Source organism: Mobula birostris, chromosome 6 (genome assembly GCF_030028105.1).
Source record: "Mobula birostris isolate sMobBir1 chromosome 6, sMobBir1.hap1, whole genome shotgun sequence".
Lineage (NCBI taxonomy): Eukaryota > Metazoa > Chordata > Chondrichthyes > Myliobatiformes > Myliobatidae > Mobula > Mobula birostris.
The window spans coordinates 81,515,291-81,534,347 of record NC_092375.1 but is presented as its reverse complement, the minus strand read 5'-3'; the positions used below and the strand labels follow the sequence as shown (position 1 = coordinate 81,534,347).

The 19,057-nt window shown below is 41.6% G+C and overlaps 1 protein-coding gene across 1 annotated transcript in view; it reads right to left on the bottom strand.

The window, feature by feature from the left end:
* The window catches only part of LOC140199142 (rho GTPase-activating protein 6), a 565,740-nt gene extending 549,834 nt beyond the window's left edge, over positions 1-15,906 (bottom strand). The window contains exon 1 of the mRNA XM_072260734.1: positions 15,062-15,906. Within this exon, the coding sequence (XP_072116835.1) occupies positions 15,062-15,607 (546 nt within the window). The 5' untranslated portion in view covers positions 15,608-15,906. The remainder of the gene's footprint in view (positions 1-15,061) is intronic.
* Between the last annotated feature and the right edge of the window lie 3,151 nt (positions 15,907-19,057).

Sequence of the window (19,057 nt, the reverse complement as noted above, 5' to 3'; positions counted from 1 at the left end):
TTACTGGATGTCTGTGAGTCGCAGAGTCCAGATTTAAGGCCTAAAGGCCTGGGAGCAGCCTGTCCTGGGGTTGGAGGCCCGTGTGTGTCTGTGTCTGTATGTATGTGTGTGTGTGTGTGTGTGTGTGTGTGTGTGTGTGTGTCTGTGTCTGTGTCTTTGTGTGTCTGTGTCTGTGTCTTTGTGTGTGTCTGTGTCTTTGTGTGTGTGTGTGTGTGTGTGTGTGTGTGTGTGTGTGTATGTATGTATGTATGTGTGTGTGTGTGTGTGTGTGTGTGTGTGTGTGTGTGTCTGTAGGAGGCGGGTAGGAAAGGGGCTGGTTTTGCTGCTGTTGTTGTTGCCAGCCCCCTAGCATCCAGTCTCTTATCCCTCCTCCAAATATCGCATCTGTCCAATCACTCCCACAATCTCTCACTGGGTCACTTCCCCCCTCCCCCGAAATGTTCCCTATCTGCTCTCCCCACCTCTGTTATTTGGCTCCACGTTCCATTTTCCTTTCCTGTCAGCTTCCATCACCTGTAGCCCTTTATTGCCTTCACCTATCACCTCCCAACCATTGGTGTTGTTTACACGGTTCCCCACTCCATCTCTCAATCAGTTCCCTTCACGTGGATCCACCCACTGCTTGCCAGCTCTTGTCCCATCTCTCCCCCTCACATTTTTATACTGTTTATCTCCCTTCTATCTTCCAGTCCTGATGAAGTTTTGACCCAAAACATTAACTGGTTTGGACTCTGTAGTTCATGTTATTATGTGCTTCTGGTTTCTGATCACTCATTTTTTGCTGCTATTTTGGGTAATTTTGAACTGGGGCAGTCTGCAGATAACAAACGCTGAGCTGAACTGAATATGCTGGACTCTTTCAATTTTGAGTTTTATATTCTGTGTGTTTCACTTTTCTCTGCCGCTTGCATTTTTCGCAAAAAATCTGCTTGTCATAAACACTTCATGCACTTCAATCCTCTTGCCCAGTGATGGGGAATTTGATTTGAAACCATTTGATTGCATCTTATTGCTCTTCATCTTTGGTGGATTAAAATGCTGTAGCTCCTTCACACAATTGTGGGTGCACCTTCACTCTTTCAAAGCATCTAGGGATCAGGATCAGCTAGGTCAGCGGTCCCCAACCACCGGGCCGCGGACCGGTACCGGGCCGCAAAGCATGTGCTACCAGGCCGCGAGGAAAATATGATTTGGCAATATGAGTCAGCTGCTCCTTTCCTCATTCCCTGTCACGCACTGTTGAACTTGAACGCACGCGAGGTCATTACCCAGGCGGCATCCATGTCAGCACGGGAAGAAGATCAACTCCTCGAGCTTGCAAATGACGGCGGGCTGAAAAGTATGTTTGACATAACATCTCTGCCGGCATTCTGGATCAAAGTCAAGGCTAAATATCCTGAGATAGCCACGAAAGCACTGAAAACATTGCTTCCATTTCCAACATATCTCTGCAATGAATGCAACGAAAACTAATTTGCGGAATAGACTGGACATAAGGAACCCCCTTCGAGTATCGCTGTCTCCCATCACCCCTCGATGGCACAGTCTCATTGCAGGGAAACAAGCCCAGGGCTCCCACTGATTCAGCCATATTGGTGTGTTGCAATGATTTTATATGTTCATACAGGGAAAATATGCGCTGTGTGTTTAATATCCAAATGTTACTTAAAATGTTATGATGTTATTGACTTATGTGACTTACAATTGACGTATCACTATATTCATGCGCTGTGTTACATAAAACCTAAAATAACACTAACATATAGTAAAAGCAGGAATGATATGATAAATATACAGCCTATATAAAGTAGAAATAATGTATGTACAGTGTAGTTTCACTGAACAGAATCACCAAAAATGCTTTGTAGAAAAAAATGGGCATGTACACGCATGCGCATGCCATGCATGTGCACACAGGTGCTCGTGCAAGGCTTCATGGTCATGGTAGTCTTTCTCAGGGTAAACACAACGTATTTGAATGCTACTCTTGTCCGTTGGCAACCCTACCCCCCCCCACCCCACCCCAGTCGGCCAGTCCACAAGAATATTGTCAATATTAAACCGGTCCGCAATGTAAAAAAGTTTGGGGACCCCTGAACTAGGTCAACCTGTGTTTTTCTTTGAATGAACTCGGTGATTTTCTTTGTTTCGTGATTGTCTCTGGGGAAGGTGATTCTCAGGGTTGTATACTGCACACATACTTTGATAATAAATGTACGTTGAATATTTTGAATCATTGAATCCTTCTGCTGATACTGCCTGTAATGTTGAACCTTCTATCTGTACATTTTTATTTTGTCTCAGATCCTGGGATCTGCATCCTCCTGTGTCTCTATTGCATCATAATATGTTTAATTATATGAAGCACTATAAGACTTGTGAGCCTTGCCTTGCTTCAGGTAAAAGCATTGGTAGACCCCTGAAGTATTTTCTGTCTCAATTAAAATCAAGTCACAATGGCAATCATGATATTGGTGTGATTTATCATAATGGTAGATTACTACACTTTGCAAAGAAATGAATTGAATTGACTTTATTTCTTGTATCCTTCACATACACGAGGAGTAAAAATCTTTACATTACGTCTCTCTCTGAATGTGCAATTTATAGTAATTTGTAATAAATAGTATGTACAACAGAACAGTTAATGTACAACAGTAGTGTTAGTACAAAGAGAGCATACTTCAAAAAATGTTCATACAGAAGATGTGGGCATTCTTTCCAATGTCAGCCCATATTCTCCATCCTCCTTTATCTCTGAATGGAGGAGACAGTTGACGGTTAAGCACTTGATGTATCTAGAGTCAAATCGCCTTACTGGGTAATGATGGGCATAAGCAACCTGCTCTTTTATTACTGTGAAACAAATAAATTTCATAAGATTCCAGTACTTTCATGGTTAATTGCATTGAGCCTGACTTCAAAAAAAATCCAAGTTTTAATTAATTTCTTGAATTTAAATTCTCCTCCTGCTGTGGTGGGCTTTAGACTTATGGATGTATGGACCCAAGGCCTACAACTCTGGCTGTTATCGCAGTAATTTAACCACTACATCTCCATGGTGGTCTCGAGGCTAAGTTCAGCAGTGTTCATCTCCACCACAAGCCCAACAAGACGTGCTTCAGAGACCACCTCCATGAGCACGGTAATAGACAGATGTTGAATACAAACCTCTCTAGACTTCAGCTGTAAAAACTAGCAACGCATCATTGAGACAGTCTTGGGTCGGTGAACACTTCATTAGTGAAGAAGCTGTGAAGCATTGCGTGTGGAAACTTCTCTTTCACACTGAAAGCTCAGGCCTTGCATCTGCCAAGGTGCTACCTTACTCTGTACTGCACTCCTGATGCCCTTTGGCTCTGCTTGTGCTGGTTGGAATGCCAGGATTCTTTCCCAGGTGTTCTTCTGCCCTCTCCATCGCATTATTCATCAGTGAAGACATATGTACAGTTGTGTTGTGCTTGTTTTCTGGCTAAAGATGCCCAGCACCTGAATTAATCCTGCAATGCCTCACCACCCACAAGGCTGAGGAGTTTGAAGCAAGACGGATAGAAACAGTGTCATCTGCAAACACATATAAAACATTGCTTTACCATGGTCAGGATGTGGTCACTGTAGACCTTTATTGCCCATTTCTGCTTGAATTTATTTACAACTGTTCTGCATGCTTCTGCCCAATTCAACAGGCAGCTCGGTCAGCTGCACTTCAGTTGGGCTGGAGTCACAAATAAGCCAAAAATAACATCAATTCACAGAAAGAGTTAGCAAGAAAGGAGTCTATTCAACCCATCAAGTTTATGCTAGACTGATGGAAGGGAAGACTAACTTGAACCACCCTCCTGCTATCTGACCAAGGCCCTGCATTGTTTTCCTTCAAGTAGTGAACCCTGAACACTGCAATTTAATCTACCTTCACCACAAGCCAGTAGTGTCTGTGCATTCCAAACTGTGGTAAAAACATCTTCCCTCTTGTCATTTTTAGTTGGTTCTTTCTGCTAATATGAATAATTTTACTCTACTTGGTCCTTAATGATTTTCAATAGCCCTCTTACAGCCTCCTCTTCAGCTTAAGTCTAATGACCCTCATCCCTGCATTCATTCAAATAAATCAATTATGCACTCTCTTTAAGATTTCACATTTCTAAGTTTGTGCCCAGAACTAGGAACTACTTATTTAGTTACTTCAACTTAAATTCCCCAGAAGGTATGCTGGTTCAAAACTCCAGTTGCTAATCGAGTAATTTAACTACTGTACCACAGTGGTGGTCTCAACACTGAATTCAAAAGGGTTCAATTCCAATCCACTGCGAGTCCAAACCAAAAATGTCAAAACAACTCAGGTTTTCTGTTGTTGTGTTGATAACAGTGTAGCCAAGACATGTTTAGATACTAATGTTGTCAAGACACACAAGCTCAAGATTCCATCTGTAAAGAATCAAGAATTGAGGTCAACTTACCAAGCAGAGACAGGCAGTTATTGCTTGCTGGAAGGAACATGTTAAAGATCTCTTCAATGGTGTGCCCTTAACTCAGACCCATAGCAACCTGCTCAGCTGAGCTCTGCCACCATACTTTACTGACAAAAAAAAGTGGAAAAGGCCATCAATATGCCAACTAGAAAATAACCAGGCCCTGGAAGTCAAAGATATCCAGAATTTTTGACACCCAATGAAGGGGAAGCTCAGACATAAGTATACAACATCTGACAAGTGGATATCTTTTAAATGACACCTAACATTGAGAGCCTTTGAGAACAGGCCAGCACGCTTCATCAAGTTGAAAGGCAAAGACCACGTAGTTAGGGACATCTGAATGACAAAGGATATTGAAGGTTGGATCAGGAAATAAAAGGCAACATGTGACGGGTATAGGCAACTAGGATCAAATGAGTCTCTGGAGGAATACAGAGGGTTTAAGAGAGGATATAAGAAATAAATTAGGAAGCCAAATAAGGGCTATAAAATATCCCTAGAATTTCAAGATTTAGGAAAATCCTAAGACATTCTGCTAGTATATCAGAAACAAGAAGATAGCTAGGCCAAGGGCTAGGATGTGGGAGATAGTGAGGTCACAGTGGGCCATGTTGATAGACTGAAGCATATTAGCATTTTGAAGGAGAGGGATTAGATATTATTGAACAAATCCACAGGACCAGATGAGATCTATCCTAGGATGCTGTGGGGAGCAACAGGGAAAATAACTGGGGTCCTGACAGTGACTTTTCCATCTTTGTTAACAGGGAATGAGGCATCAGAACTATTGATGGAAAAGTAATATTCTTCCTTTATTTAGGAAGTGCAGTAGGAATAAGCCAGGTGAGCAACACATCGGCAGGAGGAAAATTATGGAAGAAAATTCTAAGAGATAGGATTTCTGTACATTTTAGAATGGCAGGGGCTAAATCAGGAAGAGTTAGCATTGCTTTGTCAAGGAAAATCCTGACTCAATGATTCGATTCAATTTGAAGGAGGTAACCAGCAAAGCAGATGAAAGAAGGGCAGTAGAAGGTGTCTATCCGAACTTAGTAAGGCACTTAGTAATATCCTGCATGACAGGCTGGCTCAGAAGATAAAGACATACAGGATCTGAAGTAGGCTAGCTAACTGGATCCAAATGTAGCTTGGTGAGAGGAAGCAAGGGTGGTAGAGGAAGGTTGTTTTTCTCATTAGAAGTTGGCTGTCAGAGGGATATCACAGGGACTGGCACTTGAAATCTATTGTTTCGGATATACATTAACAACTTAGATGTTAATGTGGAACAAATGATCAGTAAGTTCGCCAATGACATGAAAATTGGCGATGTTGTGGATAACGAGGAGGATTGTCTAAGGCTATACAGATCAGATGGAGATTTGAATGGAGCATTGGAAGGTAGAACTTAATCCTGACAAGTGCAAAATAATATACCGTATTTCAGTAGGTCAAATAGAGGCAGGGCAAATACATAAATGGTAGAACACTCAGGAATCTTGATGATCAAAGGGACCTTGATGTAAAGGAACTTAGCTTCTTCAAACTGACAACACAGGTAGAAGGTGTGATGAAGAAGGCATTTAGTAGGCTTGCCTTTGGGCAGGCATGGAAAATAAAAGTTGGGATGTTATATTACAAATTTGCAAGGTACTGGCCAAACCTCACTCGAGTACTGTGTACACTTCTGTGTGCTGGACCATACTACAGAAGAGGGTCATTTGAATGGCCCTCCCCCTCCCACTTTCAAATCTCTTACTATCTCTTCTTTCAGTTAGTCCTGACGAAGGGTCCCGGCCCGAAACATCGACTGTACTTCTTCCTATAGATGCTGCCTGGCCTGCTGCGTTCACCATCATTTTTTGTGTGTCTCATTTGAATGTTGCCTGGATTGCAGGACTTAAGTTATAGGGCCAGATTCAATAGGTTGAGCTTGTTTGTCCTGAAGTGAAGGGCGACCTGATGGAGCTATATAAGATTACAGGAGGCATAAATAAGGTAAATAGGCATAACTGATTTCCCATGCTGTGGGTATCAAAACAAGAGGGGATAGGTTTAAGGTGAGTGGAATGAAGTTTAAATTGGTTTGGGGGATAAGTTTTTATTTTACATGAAGAATGGCAATATCAGGAACTCTCAGGAAAGGCAGTGCAATTAGATATGATTACTATATTTATGAGACATTTAGCAAGACACTTGAATAGGCAGGGCGGAAAAGACAGACCAACTGTGGGCAAGTGGGATTAGTGTAGATGGGCAAACTATCTAGCATGGATATAGTGGGGAGATGGGCCCATTCCTGGGCCTTAAACCCTATGACACAATCTCATGTCAATATCTGGAAAGATGAGGATGTGCCAGTGGACATTACAGATACTGTAATTGTGGACAGATTTTTGACAATACTAAGTGTGGTATTAACAGAGGGTGTCGTCTCCCCCTGACTGTCACAGAAGACACCATCACGCATCCACCCTCTGGCACAGTGTCGCTTCCCAAATTGCAATGGACATGATCTTCACCATGTGTTAAATGTAAGGAGCAGCATAAACCTTTGTACTCTGTATTCCTTTTCAATTTCACAAAAGCTATTGACTGCAATGAATTTAAAAAACACAATTGTGTTTTATCACTCAAGCTGCTTAATTGTTTATTTTGACTTCCTTGCTTTTACAGTAGAAGTCAGGAAAGTATTATTTATATTTTTAACTGCTTTATCAATCTACTGTGCCAATTTCAATGAACTGACTATGCACAAAAAACCCTAATTGAACTATTTCAGTACCACTTCTTTTAGTGTTATGTCTTCCAGTTTGTATTGCCTTTTCTTCTGAATGAAAGAAATATAACACAGCAACTTTCTGCATTTAACCACTGTCTATGCCTACCCATTCTACCAATCTGTCCATTTTCTCTTGAAATGTATTGCTATCTTTCTCACAGCGCACTCCACTTAAAAGGTTTGTTACCTCTGCAAATTTGGGAGTTGTGTCCAGTTACCAAAGTCCGAATAATTAATATATATTTAGGAAAATAGTGCTTCTACTACCAACTCCGAGGAATATTGCTGTTCTCTTTCCTTCAGTGTAAAAGGAGTCTTTCAAAGCTACTCTCTGCCTTATCACTGAGCCAATTTTCTATCCATGCTGCCAGGGCCTTCTAATAACAAACCCAACAGCCAAAAAAGTGTCCTGATGTAGGCCTTGACCTGAAATATCAGCCATCCCTTTGCCTGACCCACTGAGTTCCTCCAACAGCTTACTTTTTTGCAAAGCCTAAAGCACCTCGTATGAGATTCCAGAGCATTTTTATTTTTTGTTAAGATCAATGCAAATTCTCCAATTTGGTTTTTCTCTCTCTCTTTAAGTAGATCTTCTTTTTATCCCTATTCACCTCCACCTGTTTATAGCTTATATGCCTATAGAAGATTCCGGAAACCCCTTTCATGGTTAACGGAGTTGTCTCATAGCCTACTTGTTTACCTTTCTTGCTTCCCATATTATCTTCCCTCTGATTTTTTCTATAGTTAGCCTGGTTCTCATATGACATACACTTTTATTTAATCTGCTTCATTTTACTCTGTTATCTCTTACATCATTCAAGGAATTGTGACTTTACCCCCTTCTCCACTATTGCCCAAACTACCTCCTCCCCAAAGTTAGCTAGTTTTCATTTACAGTTTTACCTGCCTGTTTTTTTAATAAAATTATTTTTATTATAAAGGCCCAATCCTATTTTATCCTATTGAAATTATTTTTTTTTTAATAGGCATCCGTTAGTCTCATGAGACCATAGATTTGCGCCTTGGAAGGTTTCCAGGGCGCAGGCCTGGACAAGGTTGTATGGAAGACCGGCAGTTGCCCATGCTGCAAGTCTTCCCTCTCCACGACACCGATGTTGTCCAAGGGAAGGGCATTAGGACCCATACAGCTAGGCACTGGTGTCATCGCAGAGCAATCTGTGGTTAAATGCCTTGCTCAAGGACACAACATGCTGCCTCAGCCAAGGCTCGAACTAGCGACCTTCTGATCACTAGACAAATGCCTTAACCACTTGGCCATGCACCAACACCCTATTGAAATAGACCTTAATTAACACACATAAAATGCTGGAGGAACTCAGCAGGTCAGGCAGCATCTATGGAAATGAACAAGCAGTCGACCCAAAACATCGACTGTCTATCCATTTCCATAGATGCTCCCTGACCTGCTGAGTTCCTCCAGCATTTTATGTGCGTTGCTTTGGATTTCCAGCATCTGATGTTTATGATTTGTTATTAATTAATTAATTAATTAAACCACAGAGTTGTCCATATCCTTTTTCATTGCTATTTTAAACCTAATGATATTTAAATGTTTCCCCAGTTAGCTTGCCACCAAAAAATTCAGCAAAGTTTTCTTTCTTTTTGGGCTGAAAATGCACTGATCAAGAAAGTTTGCCTGAGCATGCTTCAATATTTCCTCCACCCTGCTTTAACCCTTGTATTGTTACAATACCAGTCTATATTAGGATGGATAATTTTCACATAGCCTTGTAATATTTTTGCCAAATGGCTCCTTTACATCCTTTCCACAAATTGGCTTGCAAAATATTTCCAACTGTGTAAAGTCACTTTAAATATTTCTTACCCCTAATACACATATATTCTGGCATTGATGGTCTAAGACATACAGTAATCTCTCTCCGATTTCAGCTCTCTCTTTAATCAATCCTGCCTCCCTATACTTATTCCCTTTCATTATTTTCCCAAACACCTGGTTTCAGGAAGATATGGTAACCAATCATCCTTTTTTTTCTAACGGGGATGCGTTAATGCCACAGCATCATATATTATATGCTAATGGCACCTATGGATTTCCAACCTCATTCAATATGCTCTGTGCCTCTTTGTGTGTACACTTTACACTGATCTTAGAAGCAGACCAAGAAAGGCAAGAATAAGGTCTACCAAAAGCCCATTACTGTTATTGATCTCTTTCCATCCTTTGGACACCTGTTTTCTCCTTTGCAATGCTACATAATGCCATTCATCTACTGATTAAATTGCTTTAAACTCCTGGATAAAAACAGCAGGTGTCCTTTGATAAAGGACAAAACCTTTAGGTTACAAAAAGAATAATTTTAAAAATTACATTTCTCGCAACTTTTACAACCACAGGTCATGTTGAAGCTCTACAAATGAAGTACAGGAAACCCCCACACTATGGTAATGGAAGTACACCTTCACAGAATTCACAAATCTTATCAGAATTCACAAAACTTATTCTCTTGTGAAATAGGTAAATACGTAAATGTTGTTTTTTCCACTTGCACTCTTGGACACATGCTCAATTCGTAATTGGGTTGGCACTGTAGCATAGTGGTTAGCACAGTACAGGCATCCCGTGGTTCAATTCCCGTCGCTGCTTGTAAGGAGTCTCCATGTTCTCCCCGTGACTATGTGGGTTTCCTCTGGGTTCTCCGGTTTCCTCCCACAGTCCAAAGATGTACCAGCTGAGAGGTTAATTGGTCTTTGTAAATCGTCCTGTGATTAGGCTAGGATTAAACTGGGGGTTAAAGGGCCTATTCCACGCAATACCTCAATAAAATAAAATAAAGAATGATGCAAGATCATGTTACATAAAATTGTGCTGGGCCACTCGCTAAAATGCAAACCCCCAGGTAATGCAGGTTACACAGTTAGAGGTGTAGTGGCTTGAATTTTGAATGTGTTTATTTATATTAGTGTCTTACTTTCTGATTTTCTTTTTAACCCAAAGACAGCTGGAAAGCAACTGTATTACTGAAGCCTATAGTTTATCCCATGAATAATGCTTGAATTTGATGGTATTCCAGAAGTATAGATTAGTTTTTAATTAAATTTTCACTCAAAATCTCAGAAGTGGCAACAGGAAACCTGGTGGCATGTCCGACCACTTAGTGAACCAAAAGGCACAAAATTAAATTAATTTACAGAGGAGAACTGAGGAACGAGACTTCACAACAGAAGTGATTTGAGTGCCCTGCCTGAAAATGAATTCAAAAGGGATCTATATATTTGAAAGGGAAAAATTATAAGACAGTGGGTGAAAGAGTGGAATCACATAACTATTTCAGAGCACAACTTTTCCAAACTGGGCTGAATATCCTCAAGTTTATTCTCAAAACTGTCAAGTTTTTTAGTGCATTCCCACCCAAAGCAGTGCTGGCTTGAACTTCTGACGTATAGCCTTGAATGAATTAACACTTGGACTCCGCCAAATAGTGTCATTATGGGTAATCTGTGGTAAGTGTGGTAAATATAAGCACGTAATTTTCTGCCACAAAAATTACAACTTCTTTCTGTTGCCACAAATTCTCTTAGTGTTGTCTAAATTTTTTATTATCAATATTAAAAGGCATTCTGGAGTATGCTGCATCAACAAAACAACGGCTGTACTTCTCCATGGAGGGGTAATGAATCTGTGTTCCATAGGCCAACACAGCTCACCTGTACATTCAGCAGTACCATCAGATGATTGTCTTGCACTGACGCACCCACACTGGTTGTAAAACAATATCATACAGCAAGGGTGATGCTTTTTTTTTGGATCCTTAACTGTCAGCCTTATAAACTCGTAAACACGAGGAATTCTGCAGGTGCTGGAAATTCAAGCAACACACATCAAAATCCTGATGAAGGGTCTCGGCCCAAAACGTCGACTGTACCTCTTCCTAGAGATGCTGCCTGGCCTGCTGCGTTCACCAGCAACTTTGATGTGTGTAGCCTTATAAGCTCATAGTTTTATACCTATTCCAAAAAAGTATGGAAGCTTCAAGGATCAAGAAGAGGATATTCGGTTCTTTCTGTCTCTGCTGAAAGAAATTTGGCCTGTCCCCTAAAAACCCTCACTAATTTTTATAGATGCATCGTAGAAAGCATTCTTCTGGGGTGTATCACAACCTGGTATGGAAGTTGTCCTGTCCAAGACCGGAAGAAGCTGCAGAAGATTGTTAACACAGCCCATATGTCACACAAACCAATCTTCCGTACTTGGACTCACTTTACACCGCAAGCTGTCAGAGCAGTGCTGCCAGGATAATCAAGGACACGACTCACCTAGCCAACACACTTTTCATCCCTCTTCCCTCCGGGAGAAGGCTCAGGAGCTTGAAGACTCGTACGGCCAGATTTAGGAACAGCTTCTTTCCAACTGTGATAAGACTGCTGAACGGAGCCTGACCTGGATCTGGGCCGTACCCTCCAAATATCCGGACCTGCCTCTCGGTTTTTTTTACACTACCTTACTTTCCATTTTTCTATTTTCTATTTATGATTTATAATTTAAATTTTTAATATTTACTATCGATTTGTAATCTAGGGAACGTGAAGTGCAGAATCGAATATCGCTGTGATGATTGTACACTCTTGTATCAATTGTTTGGCGACAATAAAGTATAAAGTATGAAAGTATAAGTATAAAAAAAAATCTAATGTGTTCCTCTCTCATGCCTTTTCATTCTGGTGTTTCCAGTGATATTTCAGTAACCTTCCTAACACCCACTTATACTGTAGATAATCTGTGAATTAATTCTGGCATGTGTCCATTCTCTCTCCAAGTATCTTCTGTTTTCCTCCTATTTTACACTTCCACATTCTGTGTCACCTGTACACTTTGAAATTATGCCCTCCATGTTTGTCATGGACCCTTACAGGTCAGTCAGCCTCACATTTCATTTTATTAGTCACAGGGTCAGAGAGGAAATGGGCCATTTGGCCCATCAAGTCCATGCCAGATGTCAGGCACTCAGTTACACTAATCCTACTTTAATCCCGTTTTTTAGTTCTTTCCACATCAACTCCCGCCACGTTCCACCTCTTACCTATAGACTGGGAACAATTTACAATAGCCAATCAACCTTTCAACTTGTGCACTTTTGGGATATGGGAGAAAAATGGAACATCCGAAGGACACTTGTGCAGTCACAGGGAAAACATGCAACCTCCATACAAATGGCACCTGATTTCAGAATTGTACAGGTCTCTTGCCCTGTGAGGCATCACTGTACTACTCTTCTTGTTGTCACAACCACTGAATTTCAAAATGCTATATGTTGATTGTTAATGCAGACATAACTTTAAGAAACCATTAAAACTATGATTACAACATGTTTATAGAGTTCTACAGTTCATTACAAAAGTGTTTTTGCTATTTACCGTGTATAACTATTTTATATCCAATGGCAATACTTTGCTCCAAGTTGAACTTAAGTTATGAATTGCAATGATGGCATGCAGCTAAAATAAAGTAATATTATACTTTAGTTAATAAACTTTAATGATGTGTAAGGTTATTAACTTAAATTGTTTCATTTACTTTGATGCTAGTACCTATATACCTACATTATTTTGCCAGATAGCTGAGGTAGGACTTTGTAAGTGCAATACAAGGTCATGGGTTCAGATCCCATTCCAGACTTCTGCATGTAGTCTAGACTGAAACATCAGCATAATGCTAAAGGAGTGTACTTCTGGAGATCCCATTTTTAATTGAAACATTACACCGAGGCCCTATCTTCCCTCTTAGATGCATGTAAAAGGGCTGTTCTCTCAGTACCAAGGCTTAGATTTATCCATTAACCACTATCTACAATAAATCTGGTATCTTTGGAACTATTTTAGATGACACTTCAACAATGCTCCATTAGCTGAGAAAGGTTTTAAGATACCTCGATAATAAGAGGGACTGTTATATAACCACATTCTTGGGGGTTTTAGAACCTCTTTATCCAGAGTCAAGATGGCTCTGGATAAAGAGGGCAGGTCTGTGGGTTGCTGCTAGGTTATATAACTGCATTCTTGGGGGTTTTAGAATTTAGAAAGTTTCCTCTGCATAGCATTTTGAAGCTTGTTCTGCGTCTTGCATAGTCTGTATAGGCAGACCATAAATGTTTGTCAGACCATAAATGTTTGTCAGATCCATCTTTAGAGCTTGTTGAAATTCTGCAACAATACTCAGTGATGCTTTGAAACTGAAACAGACCCATAAAACTGGCAGGTGGATCAAGAAAGCAAAATTATTTATTATTATATTCTGATAAAAGTTAATGTAAAAAATTGGAATACTTTTCTAGCACAGGAACTGCTCTTTAAATGTTTTCAAATAATCAGAATACAATCAATGAATCAATTGCATTTCATGACAAATTTAAAATTTAGTTTTATTAATTGCCATAACAATGCTACAGTGTAAAAATGTTTTATTATAAATAGATTCCTTCTGAATACAGCTGATCCTTGGCTAGTTTCTCCCACTTTCGATTTTGACTAAGAGATATGACGATACTTTGAAAAGTCCATGCAAACATGGGAATGAGCTTGCCCTGCAGCACAAAGGAGAACTTTTAACTCGTACTCAGGAGATAAACAAAAGCTGTTTGCTTCATAAAATATCACAGTATACATTTACTAGAACTGATATGAAGCTGGACTATGCTTGTTAAAACTGTAGGTGGATCATAAATTAAATAATTGACTGATATTATTGATTTTATTTCATTTTAATTTTATTTGGAGATACAGCAGAGAAGGGGCCATTCCAGCTCAATGAGCTACATCACCCAGCAACCCACCTATTTAACCCTAGCCTAATTTTACAATTAATGTACACCTCTGGACTGTCGGAGGAAACCGGAGCAATGGGAGGAAATCCACATGTTCCTGGGGAGGTGGTACAAAGTCCTTGCTGGAATTAAATTCTGAACTCAGACAGCCCGAGCTATAGTAATGTCATGCTGACCACTATGCTATGGTGGAACTTGGGACAAAGACTACATCATTTCTTGGTGACAACTATCAAGCTCATGTCATTTCCCATAGAAAATCAATAAGCACAATATAATTGCATTGACCTAATTATACTGTATATACAATATATATATTACGAATAAAATATATTTTGAAATTCAAATAAAATGGACCACTCATCCCTCAGGGCAACACTAGGTTAAACTATGTGCTCAATAGCCCTGATAAACAACAGACAGGTTCTGGCATTGAAGTGAAGTACTATCAGAAAACATTTGACATAGATTAGGTGATACAGGGCTCAATTAGTTGTGAGAAAAAGCTGGTAAAGGTTACTGGGCGCAAGCTATGGAAATGACGGTCTTCTGATACATCCCAGGACAGTGATCGTTGAATCCTGCCACACTGCAGACAGGAATTCCCTTCCATTCCGTTTTCCTGATGGAGACATCATCATTCAGAGAGCACAGACAGACACGTCAGTAAACCACAAATTGGTCACAGCAAATCTCAGTTCTAATTTGGAGATGCACTAGGATTATAATTTATTCTTGAAGATACAAAACTATTGTTAACTTCTTAAACGCACCTGCCGCTACACAGTTAACAGCAACAGTTAACTGATGAATGTGCTACAAAGACACGAGCCTGCTGTGGACTAATTCATCCTGCTTTTACGTAAATGCTGAATGAAGTCAACGAGTGTCCAACTGACCCACCCCACCGCAGCAAGGCAATATAACTTATGATATAAACATCAAATCTCTCGGTTGCATTCTCTTTCTGTTACCAGGAAGGGAATATGAATCCAATTTTGAATTCCTACCTCTGACCTCCAGACTATGTAAGACTGGCTATCGGCCTGATGTGGCTTTTTCTGCAGCCACCTCCTTGGAGAGAAGAAGGTATTGCTGGCCGGGTTCTGACCCTGGTTCCTGGGGAGGAAGGAGAGATCCCAGGCGGTAGTTCTTTTCACACTCCCCCTCTGGTCGTATTCGTTGCAGATGTTCGTGGAGAAGGATTTCTCCAGGGGAACATGGGGGCTGGTGGCGCCACTGCCCGTGGAGCAATGCCTGTACCTTAGCGACCGGGAGCTGGCCAAGCTCTCGGCAGAGCTGAGGGGCGACGTGGGGCTATGGGCGCTCGAGTATTTGGAGCGCAGGCTGGTACACCCCAGGACATTAAAGTCATCCTGCGCCAGTTCGGTATCGGTCGCGTAGCCTCGGATAATAGCCGAGTCTAAACTTCGGGTCTGGCGCAGTTTCCTTTTGGATACAGTCTTGGCCGATGGCGAGGAGCAAAACAAAACGGTATTCAACCATCCTCCTCCTCCGCCGCCGCCTCCACCTTGAAATAGACCTTGTGTCGACATCTTTGGAGCAAGTTTGCTCTCCTCTCGGACAGCGAAGCTTGACTTGCGGTGGTGTTCTGTGCTTTGAGGGGGGAAGGGAGGGAGGGGGAAACTCAGGTTGTTCGGAGACTAGGTCTGTTGAAGTAGCACTCTGGTCCGGGGTCCTGGCGACCTGACACACTCATCTTTGAAGGAGACAAATCCCGGAGAAGCGGAGAGACACTTGCACGCGGTGACTGAAAGTGACACGGGCGAATCTGGAACTGAAGCTGACAAGGGGAGGAGAGAGTCCGAGCCAGCGACACCAACTCACATCCGCACCACTCAAACTTGGCAAACCATTCACCCTCTTAACCCTCACGCAACTGCACAGGCGCCGTGTCAGAAAATCTTCAATCGATATATAGACCCAAAACCAAGTGCATGAAAATGTAACAAAACTAGTGGGGGATTCGAGAGGTCACCTCGTTTCCGCGATCAGCGGAAACTGAACTAATAACTCAAATGCGAAGGAAGCAACTCCAAAGACATTCGTGTAACCCACTTATTTTTCAGCGTTTTCCTTGTTTTTGGAGCAGCCAAACTGATAATGAACAGGTAGTTTGCCTTTGGCTGCTGTCTGTCGACAGAAACCGGCTGGTTTAAAACGCCCTTTTCAATATGGACTGAGCAACTTGAAATACTGCCCCGCGAAAAGTACCACATTGGGGTGTCAGCTCAGAAATCCCTGCCCCTGCGGTGATGTTTCAGACTTCTGTCTCAGAAGCAGGAACCCAAGCACTGAGCTCCACCTGACACCAGTCGGGACTGGATATGAACAGTCTGCCAATACAGGAAAATGACAAGCCAAGTGAATTAAACGGAGAGGGGTGTTGGTGAAAGAGTGGACACGGGAGAAACGAAATTGCAGAGAGGCGAAAACGCACTTCAGATAGAAATAGCCATTTGTTTTCGTCCTAAAATGGCTACTCGTGAGACCAGTCGGGAGGTTAGAAAGTACAAATCTATGAAATCGGAGAAGATCCCTTCGAGTAGATGTGTTAAATCCGAGATGATATCTTTCGCATGTGCAATTATAGTGGGAGCTTAAAGGACTCATGCTCACCTACTGCAGAGTTAAAAAAAAGATTTACTGTAATCTTGAAGCAATTTTTGCCTCTGATGATCTTTTGGGGTTGGGATTCCCATAAAAAATTGCACAATTTTCCATTATTTTACATTGTTTTTAAGTATCCATGGATATGCATTCACTAAGCTGAGCTGTAATAACCGTTTACTGCCAAAATCACACACTTATTTCTTGCAACAACCTTGAGTTTATTAACCCCCAAATATCATGCAGATCGTATTTTCATGAATCCTGTGCAACAGCTTGCTCAAATGTCGACTTGTTTGTTTTACGCATCTCTACTAAATCGCAGGATGAAGCAACTTCAAACTGGTCAAATCATTCCTTCAGCAATACTGTACATCCACTATAAAATGGGTTGAGGAAGAGAATTCGATGGTGATAATGTTCCCGTGTTCCTGGTGCCCTTTTCATAACTGGTGCAGGTTGTAGGTGTAAAGAATCTTTCGCAAGTTACTCCATAATGTGGAGTGCAACCGAAGTGGCCGAGGGACTAGACATTTAAAGCAGTGGACAGCTGCTGAAGAGGAATTGCTTTTTCATCCTAGCACTGTTTCCTGAATGTTGTTGGTGATGCCCAATTGGCAAATATTGAATCACTCTCCAGACTTTTCATTTCAAGTTTATTGTCATTCAATCGTATACCACCGAATGAATCAACGTTCCCTCAGACCAAGGTGCACAACACCGTACACATAACTTTATACTTACACTTTATACTTTATTGTCGCCAAACAATTGATACTGAAGTTTACAATCATCACAGCGATATTCGATTCTGCGCTTCCCGCTCCCTGGATTACAAATCGATAGTAAATATTAAAAATTGAAATTATTAATCATAAATAGAAAATATAAAAATGGAAAGTAAGGTAGTGCAAAAAAAAACCGAGAGGCAGGTCCGGATATTTGGAGGGTACGGCCCAGATGCGGGTCAGGATCCGTTCAGCAGTCTTATCACAGCTGGAAAAAAGCTGTTCCCAAATCTGGCCGTATGAGTCTTCAAGGTCCTGAGCCTTCTCCCGGAGGGAAGAGGGACGAAAAGTGTGTTGGCTGGGTGGGTCGTGTCCTTGATTATCCTGGTAGCACTGCAACTCTCACACAAAATGCATATGGTAATATTGCCATGAACAAATTAACAAATAATAAGGTGCACTTGAGAAACAAGTCAAAAAGTAAACTGTACAACCCTGCTGGCTCTTCATACGTGATGAGACCTGGGTGGTGACAGGGAGTCCAGTGGTCTCTTATCCTGGGTGAAGAAACTGCTTCCCATTCTAACAGTCCTTGTTCTCATGCTTCAATACGTCCTGCCTGATAATGCGGGGGGGGGGGGGTCAAAGAGATTGTTGGATGGATGGGAGGGGTCAGTGAAAATGCTAAGGGCCTGCCTATGCAACACTCCTGATAAATATCTCAGACGGGTGGAAGAGATCTTCTCAGCATTTGCGGCAATCCTTTGTAGAGTCTTGTGTCAGATGCCTTGCAGTTTCCATACCAGACAATGACGCAGCTGGTTGGGACGCTATCAATGGTGCTCCTGTAAAAGTTGGTTAGAATGGGAAAGGGAAGCCTTGCTCCCCTCAATCCCTTCAGCAAGTGGGGACATTGCTGAGCTTTCTAGGCTAGCATTGGTGTTGAGAGACTGGGTGAGATTGTCGGTGATACTCACTCCCAAAAACTCGGTGCTCCTAACTCTCTCCATGGAGGAGCTATTTATGTGCAGTGAGGAGTGGTTTTGAAGAATTGAAGAGTCATTTCCTCATTGGAATGTGCCTAGCTTTTCACTTATTCCAGTGAACATTGCATTTATATCAGGTTCATGACCAATAATAAAACTCTAGATTAGATATTGATGATGTTAATGTGGAGATCTCTATGTGTCATGGTCCAGTCCGTGAGATCCGCATTCCGGTTCACAGTCCTGTCCGTGGACTCTGAACTCTGGGTCTTCTCGTTGTCCCTTGTTTCAGTTGGGCTTAATCATAGGCACCTGATGCTTGACTTGGGGCTGGGAATATAAGTGGCCCTGGGTTCAAGTGTGGGTGCTGGTTTGTCTTGTCAGTATTGTGTCCTTGCCTCTGTGGGGTAAGTCAGGCCGTTATCCCGCGGTTGGATCTGTCCCTTCCTGTCCTTTCCTCCATTGGGTAAGCCAGGCTGTCTTTGCTGTTACCCTGAGGCTGGACTGTTCCCTTCCCTTCCCCTTTCTTCTGGAGCCTTTGCCTGCAACCTGTGTCTGGAGCCTTGTCAAGTTCTACCACTGGAGCGAGACCAGAACCTTGCTGTGTCAAGATAAGGAAGTATCTATCATTGAGTTGGAACTGTCTCTGTGTCCATGCCTG